Source organism: Chiloscyllium plagiosum, chromosome 28, assembly GCF_004010195.1.
Source record: "Chiloscyllium plagiosum isolate BGI_BamShark_2017 chromosome 28, ASM401019v2, whole genome shotgun sequence".
NCBI lineage: Eukaryota > Metazoa > Chordata > Chondrichthyes > Orectolobiformes > Hemiscylliidae > Chiloscyllium > Chiloscyllium plagiosum.
This window is the reverse complement of record NC_057737.1, coordinates 3,036,044-3,063,886: the sequence shown is the minus strand read 5'-3', so window position 1 is coordinate 3,063,886 and position 27,843 is coordinate 3,036,044. Positions and strand designations below refer to the sequence as shown.

Here is a 27,843-nt window from a genome sequence, read left to right as displayed (position 1 = left end):
CACCTCCCACTCCACCAAGGACATGCAGGTCATGGGCCTTCTCCATCACCAAACCCTAACCACCCAATACCTGGTGGAAGAACGCCTCATCTTCCATCTTGGGACCCTGCAACCACACTGGATCAATGTGCATTTCCTCATTTCCCCTCCCCCCACTTTATCCCAGTACCAAGCCTCCAACTCTGCACCACTTTCTTGACCTGTCCATCTTCCTTCTCACCTATCCACTCCACCCTCCTCTTCGACCTATCACCTTTCCCCCCCCATCCACCTTCATCAACCTATCACATTCCCATCTATCTTCCCCCTAGCCCTATTCCCTCCCATTTATCTCTCAGCACCTCTGGCCCACAAACCTCATTCCTGATGAAGGGCTTATGCCTGAAACATTGATTCTCCTGTTCCCTGGATGCTGCCTAGCTGGTGTGCTTTTCGCGCACCACACTCTCAACTCAGGAGCCTCCCTGTGTGGCACCTTATCGAAGACCTTCTTGAAGTCCAAGTAGATAACATCCGTTGGCTCTCCTTGGTCTAACCTGCTTGTTACTTCCTCAAAGAATTCTAGCAGATTTGTTAGGCATGACCTCCCCTTGATGAAACCATGCTGACTTTGCCCTATCTTATCATACACTTCCAAGTATTCAGAAATCTCATCCTTCACCACAATGTTAAACATGAGTTACAGAAAAAAAAGTTTCAAAACAATAAATTTTAATAATTTCAATAAGTAGCCATTAAAAAGCGCCTAGCAGCAGATCTAATTAATAATAGCTCTTTTATTAACCTTTCCAGATCAGAAGCTGAGCCAAAGACAAGTCCTGATCGCCAGGGAAGGGACTGGGACTATGGTCAACCTAAGAAGTTTAACTAACAACGACTTTCATTCATCTCTGGTGGAGTACAATCAAGCTGGGCTTGACAGAATTCACATTGAAGTGGGAGGTTGGAAGCAGGTGCAATTTAGTTTAGGTTTTAGTGCTGCCTGAACTGCTGTGCTCTTCCAGCACCACTAATCAAGAATCTGGTTTCCAGCATCTGCAGTCGTTGTTTTTACCTTTAGTACTCTACCAGTCTGCTTTGTGAAGAGATTTTTAGGGAGGGAGGAGGAGCAGAAGTGTGGGTCTGTGAGCAGCTCAAACACACTCACTGATCCACCCATATGCACCCAACCATACAAACACAACAACCCACCCACCTTCATGTACCCACCTACCCTACCAACTTGCCCACATTCACTCATCCACTCACCAATCCACCAACACTCACATGCTCACTCACCAATCCACATATTCACTCGCTCATTCAGAAATTCATCCACACTCTCTCATTTGCTTATCACTCTTTCACTCATCACTCCACCCACATTTTCTCACTGACTCATCAATCATCCACACTTTCACTCACTTACAAACACTCTGCCCACACTCACTAAGTCACTCATCAATCTACCTGCACTCATTCACCAATTCACCCACAATCATTAACAACGACAATCACATCAATCCAATAGCACTCACTCCCTCGTTTACTCACCAATCCACTCGCACTCTCACTCACCAATCTACTCGCACTCACTCCCTCATCAATCCATTTGAAATCACTCACTCACCAATCCACTCGTACTCTCATTCATCAATCCACTTGCACTCACTCTCTCATCAATCCACTTGCACTCACTCTCTCACCAATCCACTTGCACTCACTCCCTCACCAATTCACCCGCACTCACTCCCTCACTAATCCACCTAGATTCATCTACTCATCAATTCACTCATCAATCTACCCCTACTCATTCACTCATCAATCCAGCAGCAATCACTAACAATGACAATCACATTATAACATCAGCACTCATTCACCAATCCACCCGCACTCAGTCCTTCACCAATCCACTCGCACTCACTCCCTTACAAATCCACCCGCACTCACTCCCTCACTCATCAATCTATCCATACTCACTCACCAATCAACCTGCAACCACTAACGACAATCACAACAATCCACCAGCACTCGCTCCCTCTCTCACTCACCAATCCATTCGCACTCTCTCCCTCACCAATCCACCCGTACTCACTCACTCATCAATCTACCTGAACTCACTCACCAATCCACCCACAATCACTAACAATGACAATCATTTCAATTCACCAGCACTCACTCCCTCACTCACTCACCAATCCACCCACACTCACTCACTCATCAACCAACCCCCACTTGATCACTTGCCAAGACACCTGCATCACTCACTCACCTATCCATCTGCAGTCACTCACTCACTGATTCACCCACACTCACTCACTCACATTGGCCTGGGAAGGTCACTGATTCAGGGAAGTTTATGAACTAGTCTCACCGAGGTGCAGTACAGGATGGCTGTGAAGGTACCAACACACATTTGGTCTAACATTCCAACAAGTCCTGGGGCATGCTGTTACTGTAACCACCATACTCATGATCTCTTGTCGCCCACCAACCCCTCCCCAATCTGTCCACATTTCATTATTTCCCCATCTTCCTCCAGTCAGCCAAATATCCAATCTCTTGCCAAATAGCCAGCCAGCCAGCAACCCAATTCTCATTTCTGTTTATCCCAAATAACTGTCTTGGGCAACATTCTGCAGACTTACCACCACAGCTCCAGGCCTCCAGCTGAGTTAAACCAAGCATTCTGTATTGCTCGCTTCTCTACTAATGACAGAGTGTTTTTCTCCGGTATTTGCTGTTGAAAGGCTCACTATCAGAAACAAATACAGAAGAAAAATGGCCTCTACTGGAGGAGTAGATTCTTGCATGATCTTCCAGTTACACTAACCATATTTTGAACAATATGCTGGCAGACCACAAAGAAGTCATTGGAGGGCTCCATTTCAGCTCACAGGCCACCATTGGATAAGCCTAATTTACAGGAATCCTAATGGTATTATTTTAATCAGGAAAATAGGGGCAAAGAGCTATTGAAAATCAAAAACTGCATTTACCATTAATATCAGCTTTTTCGAAACGGACCCAGACTATCTTTTCCTTCTCATCCGTTGGAGATGAGCCAGTGTATGCCTGAAAAAAAAATAAAACTGATGAAAAGAAAACAAAAATTAACACTATACATAAAGAGTCATACAGCACAGAAACAGACCCTTCAGTCCAACTCATCCACGCTGACCAGACATCCCCATCTGACCTAGTCTTACCTGTCAATTTGTTTAAACTAAGGTTGTGGGGGATGGAAACCAAATGAGGAGATTAGTGGACAGTAAGGAGGAAGTAACTAAAGCCTGTAAGGAACAGATAATGAAGTCAGCATGACTAAGGGGAAGAGTGGGTTTGGAGCAGATGATGAATGCAAAGAGACTGGTGGTCTGAGGTGCATTTGTTTTAATGCGAAAAGTGTAGTAGATAAGGCAGATGAACTTTGGCCTTGGATTAGTACCTGGGAGTATGATATTATTGCTATTACTGATACTTGGTTGAGGTAAGGGAAAAATTGGAAACTAAATATACCAGGATATAGATGTTTCAGGCGGGATAGAGAGAGAGGTAAAAGGGTTGGAGCGGCGAGAGTGAGGGGCTGAGTGGGAGCGGGGAGAGTGAGGGGCTGAGTGGGAGTAGGGAGAGTGAGGGGCTGAGTGGGAACGGCGAGAGTGAGGGGCTGAGTGGGAGCGGGGAGAGTGAGGGGCTGAGTGGGAGTAGGGAGAGTGAGGGGCTGAGTGGGAACGGCGAGAGTGAGGGGCTGAGTGGGAGCGGGGAGAGTGAGGGGCTGAGTGGGAGTAGGGAGAGTGAGGGGCTGAGTGGGAACGGCGAGAGTGAGGGGCTGAGTGGGAGCGGGGAGAGTGAGGGGCTGAGTGGGAGTGGGGAGAGTGAGGGGCTGAGTGTGCTCTGGGACGGTGAGTGAAACGATATATTCCGGCAGTGGCTGAACCCGAGACACTAGAGTCTCCCGTCCACCCTCCTCCTCTAACTAAAACACGACTGTGGCGTGTTGAAAAGGTAACGTTTTTCTATTTCTTTTTTACCATGAGATTGGTAAAAAAATGTTATTTTTTCTTTTATCATTTATCTGTTATTTGATATTATAGTTGGATTAAGTTGGGCTCCACAGTAAAAATTGCCGGAGATTTCAGACCCGTGTTATGCTCCTCTTGCTCAGTGTGGGAGCTCAGGGACACGGCTGATGTTCCTCACTCCACGTGCAGGAAGTGTGTCCAGCTGCAGCTCTTGTTAGACTGCATGACGCCTCTGGAGCTGAGGATGGACTCACTGTGTAGCATCCGCGATGTCGTGGATAGCGCGATTAACAAATTGGTCACACCGCAGATTAGGATTGCCGAGGGAGAAAGGGAATGTGTGACCGAAAGGCAGAGAAAGAGCAGGAGGGCCGTGCAGGTGTCTCCTGTGGTCATCTCCCTTGGACTGTTTTGGATACTGTTGGGGAGATGGCTCACCAGGGGAAGGCAGCAGTAGCCAGGTTCATGACACCGTGACTGGCTCTGCTGTACAGAGGGGCAGGAATAAGAGTGGAAGGGGATTCAGTTGTAAGGGGAGTAGACAGGTGGCTCTGTGGTCGAACATGAGACTCCTGAATGTTATGTTGCCTCCCAGATGCATGGATCAAGGATGTCTCAGATCGGCTGCAGCACATTCTGAAGGGGGAGGGTGAACAGCCAGCTGTCGTGGTGTATATAGGCGCCAATGATACAGGTAATAAATGGGATGAGATCCTACAAGCAGAATTTAGGGAGTTAGGAGCTAAGTTAAAAAGTAGGACCTCAGAGGTAGTAATCTCAGGATTGCTACCAGTGCCACATACTAGGCAGAGTAGAAATAGGCAGGATGAATGTGTGGCTTGAGAGTTGGTGCAGGAGGGAAGGGTTCAGATTTTTGCGACATTTGGACCAGTTCTGGGGGAGGTGGGACTATTACAATTTGGACAGTCTACACCTGGGCCAGACTGGAACCAATATCTTTGGGGGGGTTTTTGCTAACGCTGTTGGGGAGGGTTTAAACTAATGTGGCAGGGGATGGGAACCAAATGAGAAGGGTAGTAGACAGTAAGGAGATCATAACTAATGCCTGGTAAGGAACAGATAATAAAGGCAGCGTGACTACAGGGAAGAGTAGGCAGGAAGCGGAAGATGAACACAGAGGGACTGGTGGTCTGAGGTGTATTGGTTTTAATGAGAGAAGTGTAGTAGGTAAGGCGATGAACGTAGTCCTTGGATTAGTACCTGGGAATATGATATTATTGCTATTACTGATACTTGGTTGAGGTAAGGGAAAAATTGGAAACTAAATATACCAGGATATAGATGTTTCAGGCGGGATAGAGAGAGAGGTAAAAGGGTTGGAGGAGTTACATTACTAGTCAGAGAGAATATCACAGCTATGCTGAAGGACAGCACTGTGGAGGACTTGAGCAGTGAGGCAATATGGGCAGAGCTCAGAAATTGGAAGACTGCAGTAACAATGTTGGAGCTGTATAACAGGCCTCCCAACATCAAGTGTGAGATAGAAATACAAATATGTAAACAGATTATGGAAAGATGTAGGACTAACAGGGTGGTGGTGATGGGAGATTTTAATTTTCCCAACATTGACTGGGATTCACTTAGTGTTAGAGATTCAGTTGGAGCATATTTTGTAAGGAGCATCCAGGAGGGTTTTATAGAGTAATATGTAAATAGCCCAACTCAAGATGGAGCCATACTGGACCTGGTGTTGGGAAATGAGCGTGGCTAGGTGGCTGAAGGTTCAGTAGGGAATTATTTTGGGAATATTGATCACAATTCCATAAGTTTTAGAATACTCATGGACAAAGATAAGAGTGGTCCTAAGGGAAGAGTGTTAAATTGGGGGAAGGCCAACTTTAGCAAAATTCGGCAGGAGCTGGGGAATGTGGATTGGGAACAGCTGTTTAAGGATAAATCCACATTTGATATGTGGAAAGATTTTAAAGAGAGGTTGATTAGAGTGAGGAACAGACATGTCCCTGTGAAAATGAGGGGTAGAAATGGCAAGATTAGGAAACTGTGATGACAGATGAAATTCTGAGACAAGTTAAGAGGAAAAAAGAAAGCATACATAGGTGTAGGCAAGTGACAATAGACGAAGCTTTGGAAGAATATCGGGTAAGTAGGACCAATCTGAAACGAGGAATTTAAGAGAGCTAAAAGAGGTCATGAAATATCTTTAGCAAGCAGGAAAACTCCAAAGCCTTTTATTCATATATAAGGAGCAAGAGGGTAACTAGAGGAAGGGTTGGCCCACTCAAGAACAAAGGAGGGAAGTTATGTTTGGAGTCAGAGAAAATGGGTAAGATTCTTAATGAGTACTTTGCATCAGTATTCACTAAGGAGAGGGACATGATGGATGCTGAGGTTAGGGATAGATCTTTCATTTCTCTAGGTCAAGTCGGCATTAGGAGGGAGGAAGTGTTGAGTATTCTAAAAGGCATTAAGGCGGTCAAGTCCCTCAGGTCTGGATGGGATCTATCCCAGGATACTGAGGGAAGCGAGAGAGGAAATAGGTGGGGCCTTAACAGATATCTTTGCAGCATCCTTGAACACAGGTGAGGTCCCGGAGGACTGGAAAATTGTTAATGTTGTCCCTTTGTTTAAGAAAGGTAGCAAGGATAATTCAGATTTGATGTACCGGAGTTGGATTGGGGTTAAAACTCACACAACGCCAGGTTGTAGACCAACATGTTTATTTGAAAGCACTAGTTTTCAAACTGCTGCTTCTTCATCAGGTGGTTGTGCAGCAAAATCATAAGACACAGAATTTATAGCAACATGACTTCAGTGTCATGGAATGTAATATTAAACAAATTTAGCTTGAGCAGAGCCAAGTTCGGTACTCATAGGGATAGCCTCAACTGGGACCTTAGGTTTATGTCACACTACAGGTGACCTCACAGCACTATATACTCTCTCTCTCTCTCTCTCTCTCTCTCATATCTTTGTCCCACATCAATGCTCACAATCATACACAAATCAGTGCAGATGGAGGGACTTAATTTGTCCAACCTGAAGCTGAGAAAATTGCAGCCCAGTGGGAATAGGTCCATAAGTTGGAGTTAATTAATCATTCAGGGTCTTAAGCAAAGGCAGAAAAGATGACCATCCCTCGGACTTCTCACCTGAAACTTACTTAGCTAGAGGTAGGAAAATGAGGTGAATTAGTCCCAATGACAACCCTTCTCGTTTTCCAGGACTCCCCCTTCCTTCCTCACTTCCTGCATGCCTCAAAGATTCTACTGAGAGAGAAGCAAGACAGATACTATTTTGGAAGGACAAACTAGTCTTCCACAAGGAAGAGGCCAGAATGGTGGTTCACTGGTTAGCAATGCTGCCTCACAGCGCCAGGGACCCAGGTTTGATTCCAGCCTCGGACGACTGTCTGTGTGGAGCTTGCACATTCTCCCCGTGTCTGCTTGAGTTTCCTCCAGATGCTCTGGCTTCCTCCCACAGTCTGAAGATGTGCAGGTTAGGTGAATTGGCTAAGCTAAATTACCTATAGTGTTCAGGGTTATGTTGGTTAGGTGCAGTAGTCAGGGTAGAATGTCGAGTGGTAGGGAAATGGCTCTGGCTGGGTTCTCTTCAGAGGGTCAGTGTGGACTTGTTGGGCCGAAGGACCTGTTTCCACACTGTAGGGATTCTAAAAACAAAGTAGTGCCACTATGAAGAGCAGAGGGGTTGATTATGTTAACAATCAACCAGAGTGCTTCTATGGGTTAGTTTTCTATTTGAAAGAAAGCGAGTATAAGAGACAAAGTTTCGGGAAATTTAAAGAACTAGGATGTGCGACTGAAATTAAGATCTGCAAGGCTTATGCTGAGTGGAATGGCATTCACAGGACAACAGCTTCAAACTAGTGAACAGGGAAAAGTAAGCATGTTGGAGAGGAGGGTATAACTTTGGACTAATTCCTTTAATGCCACATACCTGCCAGAAGTAACCATAACTCTATTAGTTTAAAACAGTGATGGAAAAAGATAGACCAGATCTGAAAGTTAGAGTTCTAAACTGGAGGAAAGCCAATTTTGACAGTATTTGGTAAAAACTTTCAAACGTTGATTGGGGACGAAATGTTCTCAGGTAAAGCGATGGCTAGAAAACAGGGAGCCTTCAAAAATGAGATAACGGGAGTCCAGAGACAGAATGTTCCTATTAGGGTGAAGGGCCAGGCTGGTAGGTGTAGGGAATGCTGGATGACTAGAGAAATTGAGGTTCTGGTCAAGAATTAGAAGGAAGCATTTGTCAGGTATAGACAGCAGAAGTCAAGTGATTCCTGGAAGAGTATAATGGCAGTAGCAGTATACTTAAGAGGGAAATCAGGAGAGCAAAAGGAGGAAATGAGATAGCTTTGGCAAATAGGGTTAAGGAGAATTCAGAGGGATTCTACAACTATATTAAGGGTAAAAAGATAACTAGGGAGGGAATAGGACCCCTTCAAAATCAGCTCGGCAGCCTATGTATGGAACCACAGGAGATGAGGAAGATACTAAACAAGTATTTTGCATCAGTGTTTACTGTAGAAAAGTATATGGAAGACATAGAACATGGAGAAACAAATAGTGACATTTTGAAAAATGTCTATATTACAGAGGAAGGTGAACTAGATGCACAATGGTGGATAAATCCCCTGGACATAATCAGGTCATAAAATCATAGAATCCCTACAGTGTGGAAACTATTTGGTCCAACTAGTCCACACCAACCCTCCAAAGAGTAAACCACCCAGACCCATTCCCCTACTACTCTACATTTACCCCTGACTAATGCACTTAACCTACACATCCCTGAACACTGTGGATAATTTAGCATGGCAAATTCACCCAACCTGCACAACTTTGGATTATGGGAGGCAATCAGAGCACCCAAAGGACACAGGGAGAATGTGCAAATTCCACACAGACAGTCGCCAGAGGCTAGAATCGAACCCAGGTACCTGCCGCTATTAGGCAGCTGTGCTAACCACAGAACCATCTGGTACCCTAGAACTCTGTGGGAAGTTAGGGAAGTGATTGCTGGACCCCTTACTGAGATATTTGTATCATCGATAGCCATAAGGGAGGTGCCAGAAGACCAGAGGTTGGCTAACATGGTGCCACTAATTTAAAAAGGTGGTAAGGAAAAGCCAGGAAACTATAAACTTGTGAGCCTGACATCAGTGGTGGGCAAGTTTTTGGAGGAATCCTGAAGGACAGGATTTACATGTATTTGGATAGGCAAGGGCTGATTAGGGACAGTCAAGGTGGCGTGGGAAACCATGTCTTACTAACTTGATTGAAGTTTTTGAAGAAGTAACAAAGAGGATTGATGACAGCGGAGCAATGGACGTGATCTATGTGGATTTCAGTAAGGCGTTCAATGAGTGGTGGTGGAGAGTTGCTTTACAAACTAGAGGCCTGTGACCGGTGGTATGCTACCAGGATCGGTGCTGGATCCACTGCTTTTCATCATTTATATAAATGATTTGGATGTAAACATCAGAGGTATGGTTAGCAAGTTTGTAGATGACACCAAATGTGGAGGTGTAGTGGGCTGCGTACAACAAGACTTTGATCCGATGGGAAAAAGTGAGGACTGCAGATGCTGGAGATCAAAGCTTAAAAATGTGTTGCTGGAAAAGCGCAGCAGGTCAGGCAGAATCTAAGGAGCAGGAGAATCGACGTTTTGGGCACAAGCCCTTCTTCAGGATTCCTGAGGAGTGACAGATGGGGTTTAATTTAGATAGAGATGATGATACTGAAGTAGAGAAGATACTGAGGAAGGCATTTGGTATGCTTGCCTTCATTGGTCAGTGCATTGAGTATAGGAGTTGAGGTGTCATGATGAGGGCATTTGTTGGGCAACTATTGGAATACTGCATGCAATTCTGGTCTACCTGCTATAGGAAGGATGTTGTGAAACTTGAAAGGGTTCAGAAAAGATGTACAAGGCTGTTATCAGAGTTGGAGGGTTTGAGCTATAGGAAGACACTGAATAAGCTGGGGCTGTTTTCCCTGCAGTGTCAGAGGCTGAGGGATGACCTTACAGAGGTTTATAAAACTATGAGGGGCATGGATAGGGTAAATAAACAAGGTATTTTCCCTGAGGTAGGGGAGTCCAGAACTAGAGGGCATAGGATTAAGGTGAGAGGGGAACGATTTAAAAGGGACCTAAGAGGCAACTTTTTCACACAGAGGGTGGTGCATGTGTGGAATTAGCTTCCAGAAGAAATGGTTGAGGCTGGTACAATTACAACATTTAAGAGGCATCGGGATGGGCATATGAATAGGAAGAGTTTTGAGGGATATGGACCAAATGCTGGCAAATGGACTGAATTTGTTTTGGATATCTGGTCAGCATGGACGAATTGGACCAAAGGGTCTGTTTCCATGCTGTATGTCTCTATGACTATGACTCTAAGTGCAGTGCACATTGAAAAGGGTTTTAAGATGTTTCCTTGGAGAAAGTGAGGACAGCAGGTGCTGGAGATCAGAGTTGAGAGTGTGGTGCTGGAAAAGCACAGCAAGTCAGACAGCATCCAAGAAGCAGAAGAATCAGCAGGAGCCTGATGAAGGGATTATGCCTGAAACGTTGATTCTCCTGCTCCTCGGATGCTGCCTAACCTGCTATGCTTTTCCAGCACCACACTCTCGATTGTAAGACATCTCCCAATTGTGTAAATTACTAAATATGGCAATTCGGAATGGGCAATATGTGCTGCCCTAGCAAGTGATGCTCACATCCCATGAACAGTTTAAAAAAAGTTGTAAATACACACAGGTGGAACAACTTAAAGAAAACGTAATAAACAGTGTTTCCATCATTCTGGGCAGAAATGTTCCCGCATATTTTCTTGAAACAATTTCAGATGCTGATTCAGTTAATTAAGATTTTCAGCATTTTCTAATTTTACTTCAGATTTACAACATTTGCTGTTTGCTTTTACCTGAGAAATTCTGTTGCAATAGAATACAGCACAGATGGAATACTGTATGTGAAAGAATTTACATAATTATATCACATACCTGTGGGACTACATCTTGCAGAAAGGTGACAACACTCTCCATATATGATTGCTCCCTGTAAATAACAAAAATAATTCAATGATGAGCTCAAAATTGTCTTAAAAGAATGCAACCATGGCTGAGAACATTAGAAGATTTTGTTTCTGGATCTAAAGAAACAAAATTCAAATTCTATGCAATGGGGATGTCAGCTCTGATGGCATAAATTTCAGGAGGTTTCATCACATGACACTCTGCCTCTGACCACCACACCATCTCTATATTTTCACCACTAGATCTTCATAGTGCACCACATCCCCAGACCATGTGGAAAGCAGAAAGATTCGTTACCCATTAGAATGGTTCTTGGCTCAGTCAAAAATCTTTTCTTCCCCTATCTCCAATAGTTTTTTTAATGAATAAACCAAAATATGCAAAGAAAATTATACCCTGCAATGTTGTACCAACACCTTTCTGAAGGCTAATCTTCAAATCTTGGAAACTCCAGGCCTTTATTTAAGGGTTGGCAACCCTAAACTACAGCCAGTAACGAGTTAAGTATATGTTTGTTAAATGAATACTTTCCTGGCGAGTTCATCATTTGTCATGATGATATATAAAACTATGAGGGGCATGGATAGGGTAAATAAACAAGGTATTTTCCCTGAGGTAGGGGAGTCCAGAACTAGAGGGCATAGGATTAAGGTGAGAGGGGAACGATTTAAAAGGGACCTAAGAGGCAACTTTTTCACACAGAGGGTGGTGCATGTGTGGAATTAGCTTCCAGAAGAAATGGTTGAGGCTGGTACAATTACAACATTTAAGAGGCATCGGGATGGGCATATGAATAGGAAGAGTTTTGAGGGATATGGACCAAATGCTGGCAACTGATTAAATAACTGGGACTTTCATGGACAGAAACAATTCTTAAAAAAGAACCAAAACACTTGACTTTAAATGGCCTTAGGGATAACCTGGCCCACACAGATTGCCAAGTTTCATGAGAATCAGTGTGGAATTGACCAAAGATTGACTTAGCTGGAAGAAAGAATTTCCCCTATGAGCAGTGAAATCAATTCTGACCCCATGGGAAGCGTGAAAAGGTCCTCCTCTCCAATTTGATTTAAACCATTATGAAAGTCTTCACATGTTGGAAACGAAACATCTGCAGTATTTAGAAGCCTGGATGCTATACCCTCCTCAGATGTGAAATATATAAATACCTTTTATTTTAAGGATTTTTTTTGATGGACCAAGCGAGATGGAATTAAAAATCAGGTCTGATGACGGCTAAGACAACTGTCTCTTGCAAGAAGAAAAGGACCTGGTTGGCTGATTGAAAGAAGCACCAGAGAATCAAATAGCCTAAAAATAACTACAACATTTGTTATTCCTGACTCTATCAAGAAACTAGCTAACCAACCTTGGTCACAGTTTAAAAACTCATGCCTGAAGGATACCCAAAGGACTCCAAACTGTCTATTTTCCTTTAGTTCTTTTATCTTCCTTTGCCTTTAAATGTGTGTGGGCGCGTGTGTGTGAGAAAGAGTGAGAGAGAGAGTGAGAGAGTGAGAGAGTGAGAGAGTGAGAGAGTGAGAGAGTGAGAGAGTGAGAGAGTGAGAGAGTGAGAGAGTGAGAGAGTGAGTGTGTGAGTGAGTGAGTGAGTGAGAGAGAGAGAGAGAAAGACAAATAGACATAGAGAGAGGGAGCAAGACAGCTCACATGACTGCATTAAAGCTCTATGCCTGTTCTACTAAAGGCACTGATTCTTGCACAATCTCCTTCAAATGTCAATTCTTCAGCTTAAAACATTAACAGCAAATTTAATCAAGTAATGAAGTTGGTGAGCTGGGGTACATATATTATAGACATGCCAAGTGCTCCCTGCATTTGCCTGTTCACACCGATGCACGTAACACATTCCATCCAAGTAGGTCAGATAAAACGATGGTAGAGAAAAAGCAGCAGCAAAGCTTTTTCTGAACTTTTTCAGATGTCCAGATAAGAATAAAAAACATTTATGGAACTGAAGAACAGACTCCTTCAAAGGAATCAACTGTTCTAATCTGGAAAAGATATATCCAGCCTTATATAAACTGTTACATCCAGAAAATTACCTTCCATCTGAGCAGGAAAAGCTTAGATGGAAGGTAATTAATTAATTCGGGGCTACCTGAACTGTGGGAAATAAATAAAGACTGAAATTGGGCTACATTTACACCATTATACAACAAAAATCAATATCCAGTGACATTAGCTGGACTAATATCTTAATATTACATCCACCTTGTGGTTGGAAACGTTTAAAATTCAGTGTCTGCAATAGGTTCCCATTGGACACAATGCACTTAAGAGATTCAGATCCATGAAGTGATTCTGTCTATTTTTGCCACCATTCAACAAAGTTGCTTACTGGTACAAGGTTCCATCAACTCCTTCAGGGAGTCCATCTTGCCAGATGAGCCTTCTTTCAGAAATTCTTTCTTATTGTTCCAAGCAAAAAATAAAATGGCCTATATTTTTTCTGGCACTTGTAGCACTGCAGGAGGCCACTATCACTAGTGGTCCCTTGTATACAAGGATAACTCTTCCACTCTCAGAGTGAGTACTTAGGTGGCTGTAAAGTCCGATGCAGTTTCCGCAGACTCTATCACACTTGTGGCAAAAGGTGATCATAGATTGACAGTTGGTTTGATAGCGCACTCCTTACTCTACTTTCATCTGGCTTCCGCTTTTTCCCAACAGCAAATCTCAAGGTGCTCAATGCCTTCCCGGATGCTCCTCCTCCACTTTGGACTGTCTTTGGTCAGTGATTCACAGGTGTCATGAGAATGCCGCACTTCACCAGTGAGGCCATGTGGGAATCCCTGAAATGTTTTCTCTGTCCACCTCAGGCTCGCCTGCTGTTTCAGAGTTGGGAGTACAGCGCCTGCTTGAGGAATCTCATATTGGTCATGCGGACAACGTGCCCAGCCCATCAGAGCCGATCAAGAGTGATCCTTGCCTCGATGCTGAGGAGGTTGGCCTAGTCAAGATGTTGGTGTTGGTGCATCTGCCTTCCCAGCTGATTCACAGGATCTTGTGCAGACAGTGTTGTTGGTACTGCTGCAGTCCATGAGGTGTCTATAGATAGTCCACGACTCTCAACCATATAGGAGGGCAGGAACCACCACAGCTTTATACACCATGAGTTTGGTGTCAGATCTAATGTTGTTGTGGTTTTGGCAATCAGGTACTTCATATAAGTGCACAAGAAGAAGCAGCAGCTACAGACAGGTACATGGGATGTAATGGCCCACCTTGCCCAGAAGTCCAATGAGTCACGTGAGCATCTTTCTGCCTCTATTTACAGGTTGGCAACAGTCATTAGATGTAGTTTTTACCCCTCCCAGGACTGAAAACATGGCAACAGAGGAACGAGATCCTATAGCCCAGTACAGATGCCTCCTCTAGACATGGCGACAGAAGAACAAACATCCAATAACCCAGTTCACCCTACCACATCTCCAGAGTCAATGGCCTCTATATCAGAGCTCAACCAGCTGCAGAACCAGAGAGTGAATGTAGATATAATGGGAGGAGAGAAAAAAGAAAACATTGAGTGCACTTTGGTAGCATGGGTGAAGAAAGATATCTTGTTTTTAAAACTTTACATATAAACATTATTGACATTAACTTTCATGCATCTGTTTTTGAGTGTCTCTGTCAAGGCACTCAGCACAATGTCACATCTAGCAGCAGTTCACAGATAACAAGAGGTTGCGTGGATTGTGGTTTCCACCGAGAGCCTACTACATAAGGTACAAACATGGAGAACAATACATACACATGGAATTGAGTGCTACTGGCAGCTTTGGCCGTCCAACATGAAGATCCCTATTGTTTAAGTCTCTCTGTATGCAAATATATTGCTGCCAAACAGTTGTCTACCAATGGCTGTGCCAGGGAGGTGACACCTACAGAGAGGGACAATGCTGTTGAATGGCTAGGAGTATGCAGCCTATAAGCTTGTCTAACAGATTTTTATCAGTCCATTGACCTATGTTGTTCCCCTTTAAGAGCCAAATGAACGACGTGTGCTGCAGCCCCCTCACTCACAGGGTGAAGTCACTTACCCCACCCACTCAGAGTGTGATTGCAGCCATTTTCTTCCCAATATGTATTTTCGAATTCCAGCAAGATGGAAAATGTGCTTTCCTCTTCCAGTGGCTCCTCCCCTCAAATGTGCACACTGCCTTCCTCGTGGCCAATCCCATTAATTCCATAAGATTCACACTTCCAAAGTCCCCAGCAAACACATTCACATTCACCTACCTACCCCTCCGATATCAGTGATATGAGTACCCACGTTGATGTGGTCACTCACATCTTTCCCCTTGAAGCCAAGGTGCTATTGATCATGAACAAACATCCCTCCCTCATTACATCCACCCACCCACTATTACCCCATTCAAAACCCTGTTGTCGCTCTTCAGAATTGTGTTGTACCCTTGCCCAGAATCTGAAGGCTGCAGTCCCACGGCTCTAAAATGTCAAGACTCAGGATGACAGCTGCAGTGGCAATTTCATCCCCAACCCAAATGATCCCACTCAGTTTCTGAGGATGGACCCAACAGACAGACCATGACCCAACCCCCTCAATCAACATGATCAAACAGCCTGTGCCTAGACCCTTGACTGTGTCCATACATCTCCTTGACACTATCAACCCGGAGCCTCAGCACAGAACCCCAACTGAGACTCCCATGACTGGACACCTGAACTTGGTAGAGCTGCAGGATTAGTGTGGGAGTCTTCCCTTGATGTACTGTGCCAGGATCCTCTGAATGATGAGTATTACCTTCTTATTAAAGTTGGATTCATGGTTACCCACTTACTGCACAAGCATTGCAGTAACATTCCCCTGAAGGCACAAGGCTGTGAGACTGATGTAGCATACTATCTCACAGCAAGATGTGTGTCTCCTAGACTAAAGATGGCTTAGCAGCATAGCAAGCTGCCTGTTTTTGTGACTGTGCAAATTAGCATGACATGGTAATGCAAGGTAGGGATGGTTTGAGCAAGTAGGTAAAAGCTAAATTAGTGAATGCTAAGAGAGCAAGTGAATATGCCTGAGAATGTAGCCTGGGTGTGAACTGCAGTGTGCAAGCTGGGTGCTTGTCCTCGTGCACAAAGTATCCCTGTTGCAGCTTCTAATACAAAATGGTGGTGCACTCTCCAATGCAAGTTTGTGCTTCTAGACCATCATGTCAGTGCATAGTGGAAGTGCCAGGATGGTCTTGTTGGGATGATAGATTTCAATGTCAATGTCCATGGAGGAGGAATGAGTGCAGCTGGTGCCTATGTATCATGCTCTGGGCTCCAGTTTGGTCACAGTCAACATGGAGATGTTTTGGAGCGAGCAGCGAGCTGGATCCACTAGGCATGTGCTTGCTTTCCTTGATGAATTTTCCCAATGTCTATACTGCTTAGTAATTTGTTACGAAGGAAGCCTGAATAGGAATGAGGTAAGTTGTGCCATTAACAAGACATTTAACAATCAATAAAGAGTATCAATTGGCAAAAACAGAAATTTCTGGAGAAACTCAGCATGTCTGGCAGCGTCTGTGGAGAGAAAGCCAAGTTAACATTTTGGGTTCGGTGGCCTTTCTTCAGAACTTCTCCTAAAGAAGAAGAGTCACTACACTTGTGGAATGGACAGATATGTGGCAGATGAAATTCAATGCAGATGGGGTGAAGTGATACATTTTAATAGAAAGAATAAAGAAAGAAAATAGAAAATTATTTAAGAAGACAAGGTTGCCAATAAAATCGATGTTATCACATACATTCCTTCTATTCTTTCCTGCTGTTACGCAGACCTCCAACATACAACCAGCATGTGCTGTCCTTCAGAGTAACCACGTGGCTGGGTAGGACTAAAGGAGTCCCAGTTCATATGGTGACCAGTGAATGTAGGTTTTTGGAAGATAGTAGTCGAGAACTTACTGGCAGACTTCTCAAATAATACAGGTTGCTGGCCAATCAGAATCTACCTGCCTGGTTCAAGAATTAATATTGACAGTTAATTGTTGTTGCTGCATCTTTAGGCCAATGATAGACCAATCAATTAACACCCTCTTCTCGTGCTTTTTTTTCCAAGTCTGCTTCTTATATCCTGGCTCTGATAAGTGCAAGATAAGACCCTTCAACTTCTTATTACCAATGTTTAAGGTTTTGAGCTATCAAGAAATTTTTAAAATGGAAAATATAGAAAACAATTATAAAAGTTGACAAAAAGCAGAGGGACCTGGGGGTAAACATACACAAATCATTGAGGGTGGAAAGGCAGGATGAGAAAGATTTATAAATATAAGCATAGAATGCAAAAGCAAGGAAGTTCTGATGAATGTTCAGAGGCTCGATCTCAACAGGAGTATCGAACTGGTGACATACGGCGTGAGATTTATAAATATTATAATTTTTTTTGTTTGGATTTTTAAATTTGAACTCATGATGTATGGATGTTGTGTATACCTGATGGGCTTTAATGTTTAATTTATATGTATTTTTGTAGCCATGTTGATGTCTTTTCAACTGAAGTCTGACACAGATATTTTTGTAGGCTAATAGGAATATGGGAGAGTTTGTGAGTGAACAAAATAAACAATAGAGTGCATTAATCTATCATGTGGAAGATTCTGGAATCTTCTAGTCTGAAGACAAACACCCAAAGCTGCGGAGAAAAAGGTATTTTTGCTTCAGTTTGGACTGAAGTGCACGCTTCTGAGTTATAATTGCATATGTAAAGAAATTGCTCCTGAAAAGAGCAAAATACATTTTAAGTTGTTGAAAATAGGTTATCTGAGTGTCAGGAGTTTAATAGAAGTTTCAGACTAGAGCATTTCGTGAAAACCCTGAAGGAGTTACTTAAAGCTTAGAATATTTAAGCTCAGTTGTATGAAGGCTCCAGGATGAGTCTTACAAATTCTCAAGACTGATTGATTGATTTATTTATTGTCACTTGTACCAAGGGACAGTAAAAAGCTTTGTTTACATAGAACATAGAACATACAAGTTACAAGTAGTACAAGCAGATCATAGCAAGCAAGGATGTACTGAACAAAAAATTTAGACGGAGGCATATAGGTAACATTGCACAGGGCATACAAGAGACATGAACGTTAGCAAGACTAACATTATCTAAGGCTAGATAGTCCATTCAATAGTCTAACAACTGCCAGGAAAGAGGTGTCCCTTAACCTACTGGTACATGTGTTCAGGCTTCCGAATCTCCTGCCCAATGGAAGAGGTTGTAGGAGATCATTACTGGGGTGTGAAGGGCCTTTGATGAATGGCAGCCATTCTGCAGCAGCGAATGAAGTCCACGGATGGAAGGTTGACTCCCATGATGGCCACCCTCTGGTAGTTTCCTAAGATCCTGGGCACAGCAGTTGCCATTCCAGGCCATTATGCACCCGGACACTATGCTTTCAATTGTGTATCTGTAGAAGTTGGTGAGGGTCCTTATGGACATGCCAAATTTCCTCAGCTGCCTGAGGAAGAAGAGGCATTATTGTGTCTTTTTGACAATCGTATTTACATGGGAAGATCAGGACAGCTTGTCAGTTATTATCACACCGAGGAACTTGACGTTCTCAACCTCCATTCCGTTGATGTAGATGGGGGTGTGTTCTCCTCCTTTCTCTGGGAATTATAGCCACAATTAAACTAAGTTCCCTGGGTGATAGAGAAGGAAATTCTTTTTGGTATAAGTACCTTAAGAAGGTGTTTTGGATTGTTGGGATTAAACTTTTCTGTGTGTTCTGAAATTTTTAAACATGTGTTAAATGTAATTTATTTAATTTTATCTTCACTGTTCTATTTTATCTTTATTTCTCTTGCATAGCAAACTTCTGTCTTATTGTTAAAACTAAATCTGCACCATTGCATGCTTATGTTTCAGTGAGACACCACCTAGTTAAAGTTAAAATAAATGATTTACCAAGCCAAATTTCTGGCCAGGATCTGTCTTGTCTCGTAATAATATCAGTTGGGTTCATACTACACCTTATTATGGGAATCACTTTTGGAAAGAGGTGAAGCTTTTAGCAGAAATTAAAGACTTAGATTATTTGAATGGATTGGTGAAGCGAGAATTATTTTTCTTAGGACAAGTTGAGAGGAAATTGATTCAAAATCATAAGGTTTCTCAACAGAGTAGATAGGAAGATTTTTTTCCCCATTGATGATTGATGGATAATTAGAGGACACTGATTTAAAGTGATTGATAAAAGAAGCTGAGATGATATAGGAAAGGCATTTTACCAAGTGAGTGGTTAGGAATCTGGAATACACTGTCTGAAAAAGCAGTAAAGGGAGATTCTGTTCTGGCTTGTATGCAGGAATTAAATATGTGTCTGAAGGAAAAAAACATTTCAAGGCTTTGGAATAAAGGCACTTCACAATTCAATGATTATATGACTATTATGTAATTTAAGAGATAGCAAGTGTTTTCAGTATTAAAGAATTAAAATAGGCATATTCCTTACGTGACTGCCTGATGTCGGACCATTATTCCACCTGTACATCTGCTGGGGCGGCGAGGAGAGTCTGTAGCCATAGCTGCTCAATTCTCCCACCTAAATTGAAAAAACGCCCAGTCATTAAGGAATGTAATTGTAACTTTTCATAAGCTCAGGACTTCCCAAAGTTCTTCAATGTCAACAAAATACTTCTCAACTGTAACCACTACTGTAGTGAATTGAACACCATCAGAAAAGCATCTAGGTAAATAGTCTGGGATTCTACATTTCCTTTTTTGTAACTGCTATGGTTATTAAGGAAGAGAGAGTTTACTGCCAGGAAATGGTGAGCTTCTTCTATTAAGTATCCAGTATCATTATTAAACAACCTTTGAAGAGATACAGCAGAGGAACTCTTCCCTGCCATCTCAACTAGTTCTTGCATAACCTCATGTAGGGGGCTTTTAATCTCAATAATTTCCATCTTGTAAGATAGCTTTATTATTAAAACAATTACTGTCTTTCTTGCAGTATCCTGAATTTCTGGACCTGGTAACTGCTTTTAAATTTGAATAGGTATTCTCTTTTTTGCATTGTCCTGGACATTCAGATCAGGCAATTTCATTTTTCTGACTGTAACCTGAATCCTTGGGTATTGATTTGACTTCTGTGAATTGTACGCAGCTCATTTTCATTCTGTTCAAGCAAATCTTTACTCTCAACCTGATGATGCTTCTGAGTTAAAGCATAAGGTTGGTACTTTAACCCGTTAATTAGGTTGGATATCTTTATTCTCTCTGGATCACTATAAGTATATTGCTAGGCGAAAGTGAGGACGTCAAATGCTGGAGATCAGAGTCAAGATTAGAATGGTGCTGGAAAAGCACAACAGGTCAGGCAGCATCCAAGGAGCTGGAAAATCAACATTTCGGGCAAAAGCCCTTCATCAGAAATCATTCTTTTGCCCACTATGTCGATTTTCCTGTTCCTCAGATGTCATAATATATTGCTGGCAATTGTCGAAGGGGTCATGGATTAGGGTGCCAAAGGCCTTTCCCACCTTGTTTTGGCAGTGCCATTGTTGTTAATAAGATGCTCAGTGTATCTTAGACTCTCAATCGGTCAGTCTGGATTGGACCCAAACCCAAGCATTAAATTTAGAATGACATTGTGTTGATCCATTGGAATGACTAATTTGTAAACATTCCTGTATGTAAACATACATTATTTGTTATTTTAACACAAATCAATGTAGGTTTATGAATTGGTCTCAAGAAGCTCCAGACTCTGCATACCACAGACAGTCTCAGCTTACAAATGGTTCTGAGGAAGGGTCACTCAACTCAAAACATTAACTTTGATTTCTCTCCGCAGGTGATGCCAGACCTGCTCAGCTTTTCCAGCAATTTCTATTTTTGTTTCTGATTTACAGCATCTGCAGTTCTTTCAGCTTTATCACAGAAACCATACAAGTCAGATCAACCATATCACAATTATCCAGCATCCCAGTTACTAATACTTAGAAATAAAGAATTTTATTACTTTGTCTAGATTTGAAAATTATTCTATACAAACACAATCAATATTTGTTTCATAGAAGCTTACATAAGTACTGAATAGGAATAATCTGCATTAACCAGGATTTTTATAGTATGCCATTAGTCAAGAAATTCATAAAAGGGCAAGAGAATCTGATGTTTCACTGAAATTTATAAAATCATTTGAAAGTGATGTTTGGACATGATGGTGAACCCTTCTGCTAATTAAACCAAACAACCAGAAAAGCTCATGTCGCCTCGTGATCCGTTGAAGTATGAGTAACAGACAACTCCCAAATTCCACTATTTAAAGAAAAAAATCAATTTATTCTTCAACTCTAAAAGTGAGCATTAAACAACTATTTACAACTCTAAAACCCCCTTTCACTTAAATGTTTGTTAATTGCCTCCAACGCTGTAACAATATTCTGTTCCAATAAAAACCTGCATCAAAATTACATCAACTTAATTTCAAAACCACACAGCTGGTGTCCTCCTTCTTTTGGCTAAAGATCTCCCCGGATCATCTTCTTTCTTTTACTGCAAAGGTGTTTCATATGAAAAAGGTACCTTTGATAGAGAGTGTTTTGAATGGCAGCCTCTCTCAATGGTAGTTACTTTCTGTTTAACTTTCAAAATGCCTGCTGCTTTATACCCCAAACATCAGATCATCTCATTGGTTTGAGGTTGGCAAAAACAATAAATTCAAACTCGATTGGGTTTTCGTATCCTGGGGCATAATTTAAACTGATAGCAATTCGAATTTAGCCTGTCAAAACAGCAACCAAAACTCAGGTATCCATTTTACAGCCAAATGTTACGTATTTTCAATTTTCCAGTACACTCTGAGACTGGTAGCTAGTCATATGACAGATGCTTGTAAGTTCTCAGTGCAAAACAGTATTCACTCTCTCGTAAAGGTACAGTACACGCCTTCAACTTCATGAAAGTGAATGCTATCCTCTATAAATGTAAATAGAGAATAGTTTCACATTGATAAGGCACTCTACAACATTACAGGATAATAGAAGCAATAACTTGGGGCAGTATGTTGCCACAGAACTTCATTTGACTATCCCATTTAGAGTGATGCAACAAACTCAATGTCTGAATTGCAACAATGGACGACTGGAGACAACCTAACCGCTTTTCCAAATTTGAATAAAATGGAGAAAGTATTTTAGTTGTACAATACCAAGTTTAAGTACTGTGGTGGTGAGTGACAATTGATCACTGGAGGTGTAAGAAATTTGAAATGAGAAATTGAGATGCACAGGATGTGTACTCATACAAGAAATTGTGCCAATTTAAGTAAGATTATTTTTTCCTCCTTGTTGAGATCATGTCAGTCAAAAGCATTTTTAAAGTGTCTCCCTTCCTATACCTGCTCCTCTCCCACTTTTAATATTTTATGGATCGCTTGCTCTCTTTCCCTTTGCCCTCTGCACACTCTTGCAAATTCTTAGTTCATTCTCTTTTAATCCTCCTCCCCCAAAAGAATCAGCACAAAGGAAGAAAAAGCAGAATTGGAAATCCTGAATGTTTGAGAGTCAGAGATGGTAAATGCAATGCATGACTACTTAATGATAGTTTTATTTCAAAAATGTACTTTACTCATTAAAAAAAAAATTGTCACTAAAGGAGTTCGGTACCAAACAGTAACGTTTGAAGAAAACAAACAAACATTGAAATTTGACTCTATCCAGCAAACGAACCCAAGGCATTTCTTACAGGATTATAGTTACATGTAACTGAGGTACCAGGAGGATCCAATAACTGAACGGACCACCATTTAACTTCACCAGAGAGATATCAGACTGTGGTCTTTCCCCACTGTGCCTTGGTGACAGTTGTCCCAAGCTTTAGTGAGTCCCTCAGCACGTAGTCCTGGACCTTGGAAAGAAGCAGTCTGCAACATTTGGTCAGGAGAAACTGGGGACTGCAGATGCTGGAGATCAGAGTCATGACTATGGTGCTGGAAAAGCACAACAGGTCAGGCAGCATCCGAGGAGCAGGAGAATCAACGTCAATTGTCCTGCTCATCATTTGCTGCCTGACCTGCTGTGCTTTTCCAGCACCACACTCTCGACACACCCTCGAAGAGGGTTACCTCAGATTACAACAGGATCTGGATCAGATGGGCCAATGGGCTGAGAAGTGGCAGATGGAGTTTAATTCAGACAAATGTGAGGTGCTGCATTTGGGAAAGCAAATCTTAGCAGGACTTCTACACTTAATGGTAAGGTCCTAGGGAGTGTTGCTGAACAAAGAGACCTTGCAGTGCAGGTTCATAGCTCCTTGAAAGTGGAGTCGCAGGTAGATAGGATAGTGAAGAAGGCGTTTGGTATACTTTCCTTTATTGGTCAGAGTATTGAGTACAGGAGTTGGGAGGTCATGTTGCGGCTGTACAGGACATTGGTTAGGCCACTGTTGGAATATTGCGTACAATTCTGGTCTCCTTCCCATCGGAAAGATGTTGTGAAACTTGAGATATAAAAGAGACCTAAGGGGCAACTTTTTCATGCAGAGGTTGGTACGTGTATGGAATGAGCTGCCAGAAGAAGTAGTGGAGGCTGGTACAATTGCAACATTTAAGAGGCATTTGGATGGGGACATGAATAGGAAGGGTTTGGAGGGATATGGGCCGGGTGCTGGCAGGTGGGACTAGATTGGGTTGGGATATCTGGTTGGTGTGGACGGGTTGGACCGAAAGGTCTGTTTCCATGCTGTACATCTCTATGACTCTATAACATTTGATCAGGGTCAAGGGGTAAATGTAGGGGCATGGGTGGTTTGCACTTCGGCAGGTCGGTGTGGACTTGTTGGGCCGAAGGGCCTGTTTCCACACTGTAATGTAATCCAATGTAATCTAATCTAATCTAGTCAACTCCTTGTTCTGGAAGACCAACAAGTTTCAGGCAAACCAAAGAACATCTTTCACTGAGTTAATGGTACTCCAGAAATAGTCGATGTTTGTTTTGGGGTGCATCCCAGGGAACAGGCCAGACCTGCTTGGGATGAACCTCAACAAAAACCACTGCATCTTTCTCCAGACTTCCTTTGCAAAGACACATTCCAGAAGGAAATGTGTGACAGTCTCATTCCCCCACACCCACTTCAAGGGCAGCATACGGTGGCATAGACAGACCAGGCATACAAGAAGGATCTGAGTCAAGATTAGAGTGGCGCTGGAAAAGCACAGCAGGTCAGGCAGCATCCGAGGAGCAAGAAAATCAACATTTCGGGCAAAAGCCCCAAATGTTGATTTTCCCACTCCCTGGATGCTGACTGACCTGCTGTGCGTTTCCAGCACCACTCTAGACTGACTCTGATCTCCAGCATCTGCAGTCCTCACTTTCGCCATACAAGAAGGATCTGACAAGTAATGGAAGCCATTAGGGAGAGAGAGAGCTCAACTTAACCTGGTACTTATTAATGGTCCAGATACTGTACCAACATTGAAGCTGTGGCAACCTTGAGGGGCAGGCAGCAAAAACAGGATTATTAAACTCAGTTATCACCTAGGAAAGTTTAAAATGGAACAATATTTAAGCAATCTCTCTTCATAAGACAAACCCCTTATCTCTGGAATCAATCTAGTGAACCTAGAAATGGGCAACAAGATTAGTCCCTGAAATCACTGTGCCGCAACATCGAGGGCTGAGGGGCCTGTACTGTGCTGTAATGTTATAGGAGAAAGTGAGGACTGCAGATGCTGGAGATCAGAGCTGAAAATGTGTTGCTGGAAAAGCACAGCAGGTCAGGCAGCATCCAAGGAACAGGAGAATCGACGTTTCGGGCATAAGCCCTTCTTCAGGAATGAGGAAAGTGTGTCCAGCAGGCTAAGATAAAAGGTCAGGAGCTTGTGGTTGGAGGGTTCCTAGGCGGAAAATGAGGTGCTCTTCCTCCAACCGTCGTTGTGCCATGGTCTGGCGGTGGGGGAGTCCAAGGACCTGCATGTCCTTGGTGGATTGGGAGGGGGAGTTGAAGTGTTGAGCCACGGGGTGGTTGGGTTGGTTGGTCCGGGTGTCCCAGAGGTGTTCTCTGAAACGTTCCGCAAGTAGGCGGCCTGTCTCCCCAATATAGAGGAGGCCTCATCGGGTGCAGCGGATGCAATAAATGATGTGTGTGGAGGTGCACACTTAAATTAAGGCAGATTGGGCCTTAATTTAACATCTCACCCAAAACAAAGGTCAACACATCTAAATAGTGCAGTATTCCCTCAGTGCCACAGCAGAGTTGTCAATCTAATGGGCTAAGTACATGAGAGGATAGGTACATGGTAGTAAACATTCTGCTTCAAGTATTCACAAAGGAAGGTATGCCTTCCTCTCAGTCATTCAGAAGTTGTGAAAGGCACTATATGACCTTAAATTCCAAACCTACACAATGTTAAGCATCACTTTAAAGAGGACTTTCTGGTTGAATAGATTAAATAACCTGTCTCTCAACACTGGGTTCTAATCCTCAGATTTAATTTTCAGTAGGATCAAAGTCCTCAAACATAAAAACAGGGCTTGCTTACTAAAAATGAACATAAAAATGTAAGAACTTGGAGCAGGAATAGGCCACCTGGCCCTTCGTGCCCGGTCCGCCATCCAATAATATCATGGCTGATCTTTTCGTGGACTCAGCTCCACTTACAGGCATTCTCACTATATCCCTCAATTCCTTTATTGTTCAAAAAAAAAGCTATCTTAGCTTTAAAAACACCTACTGAAGTAGCGTCAACTACTTCACTGGGCAAGGAATTCCAAAGATTTACAAACCTCTGGGTGAAGAAGTTCTTCCTCAATTTAGTCCTAAATCTGCTTCCCCTAATTTTGAGGCTATACCCTCTTGTCCTAGTTTCACTTGCCAGTGGAAAGATCCTCCTTACTTCTATCTTATCTATTCCCTTCATCACTTTATATATTTTGATGATTCCCCCTCATTCTTCTAAATTCTAATGAGTATAATCCCAGTCTACTCCGTCTCTCCCATGAGCCAACCCCCTCAACTCCAGAATCAACCTAGTCAACCTGCTCTGCCCCCTCAAGTAAGGAGACCAAAACTGCACGAGTACTCCAGGTGTTGCCTCACCAGCACCCTGTACAGCTCTGCAACATAACCTCCCTGCTTTTAAACTCAATCCCTTTAGCAATGAAAGACAAAATTCCATTTGCCTTCCTAATTACCTGTTGTACCTACAGATCAACCTTCTGTCATTCATACACAAGGACACCCAGGTCCATCTGCATAGCAGCATGCTGCAACATTTTACCATTCAAGAAATAATCATTTTTACTGTTACTCCTATTAAAATGGATGACTTCACATTTATTAACATTGTATTCCATCTGCCAGACCTTTGCCCATTCACTTAAATAGACAATAGACAATAGGTGCAGGAGTAGGCCATTCTGTCCTTCGAGTCTGCACCATCATTAATATGATCATGGCTGATCATCCTTCATCAGTATCCTGTTCCTGCCTTATCTCCATAACCCTTGATTCCACTATCCTCGAGGGCTCTAGCCAACTCTTTCTTAAATGAATCCAGAGACTGAGCCTCCACTGCCCTCTGGGGCAGAGCATTCCACACAGCCACCACTCTCTGGGTGAAGACGTTTCTCCTCATCTCTGTCCTAAATGGTCTACCCCTTATTTTTAAGCTGTGTCCTCTGGTTCGGCACTCACCCATCAGCTGAAACATGTTTCCTGCCTCCAGAGTGTCCAATCCTTGAATAATCTGAGATGTCTCAATCAGATCCCCTCTCAGTCTTCTAAACGCAAGGGTTTACAAGCCCAGTCGTTCCAGTCTTTCAGCGTAAGGTAGTCGCGCCATTCCAGGAATTGACCTCGTGAACCCTCGCTGCACTTCCTCAATAGCCAGAATGTCTTTTCTCAAATTTGGAGACCAGAACTGCACACAGTACTCCAGGTGTGGTCTCACCAGGGCCCTGTACAGCTGCAGAATAACCTCTTTCCTTCTATACTCAATCCCTCTTGTTATGAAGGCCAGCATGCTATTAGCCTTCTTCACTACCTGCTGTACCTGCATGCTTACCTTCATTGACTGGTGTACAAGAACACCCAGATCTCTTTGTAATGCCCCTTTACCTAAATTGATTCCATTTAGGTAGTAATCTGCCTTCCTGTTCTTGCCACCAAAGTAGATAACCATACATTTATCCACATTAAACTCCATCTGCCATGCATCTGACCACTCATCAACTCATCACTGAGCAATTCATCAACTTCACCAACACATTCCACCCTGACCTTAAATTTACCTGGACCATCTCTGACACCTCCCTCCCCTTCCTGGACCTCTCCATCTCCATCAGTGACGACCGACTTGACACTGACACCTTCTACAAACCCACCGACTCCCACAGCTACCTGGATTACACCTCTTCCCACCCTAACTCTTGCAAAAATGCCGTCCCGTATTCCCAATTCCTCCGCCTCCGCCGGATCTGCTCCCAGGAGGACCAGTTCCACACAGAAAACACCAGATGGCCTCCTTCTTTAGAGACCGCAATTTCCCTTCCCACATGGTTAAAGATGCCCTCCAACGCATCTCATCCACATCCCGCACCCCCGCCCTCAGACCCAACCCCTCCAACCGCAACAAGGACAGAACGCCCCTAGTGCTCACCTTCCACCCTACCAACCTCCGCATAAACCAAATCATCCGCCGACATTTCCGCCACCTCCAAACAGACCCCACCACCAGGGATATATTTCCATCCCCACCCCTCTCCGCCTTCCGCAAAGACCGTTCCCTCCGTGACTACCTGGTCAGGTCCACGCCCCCCTACCACCC

At 43.1% G+C, this 27,843-nt stretch overlaps 1 protein-coding gene across 3 annotated transcripts in view; it reads right to left on the bottom strand.

The window, feature by feature from the left end:
- Nucleotides 1-27,843, bottom strand: part of bcas3 (BCAS3 microtubule associated cell migration factor) — a 1,214,579-nt gene that overhangs the window by 1,169,593 nt on the left and 17,143 nt on the right. For all 3 annotated transcript variants that reach the window (XM_043718098.1, XM_043718095.1, XM_043718097.1), the window contains exons 2-4: nt 19,522-19,611; nt 11,012-11,066; nt 2,979-3,054 (exon numbers count right to left, since the gene is read on the bottom strand). In XM_043718098.1, the coding sequence (XP_043574033.1) occupies nt 2,979-3,054; nt 11,012-11,066; nt 19,522-19,592 (202 nt within the window). In that variant the 5' untranslated portion in view covers nt 19,593-19,611. The remainder of the gene's footprint in view (nt 1-2,978; nt 3,055-11,011; nt 11,067-19,521; nt 19,612-27,843) is intronic.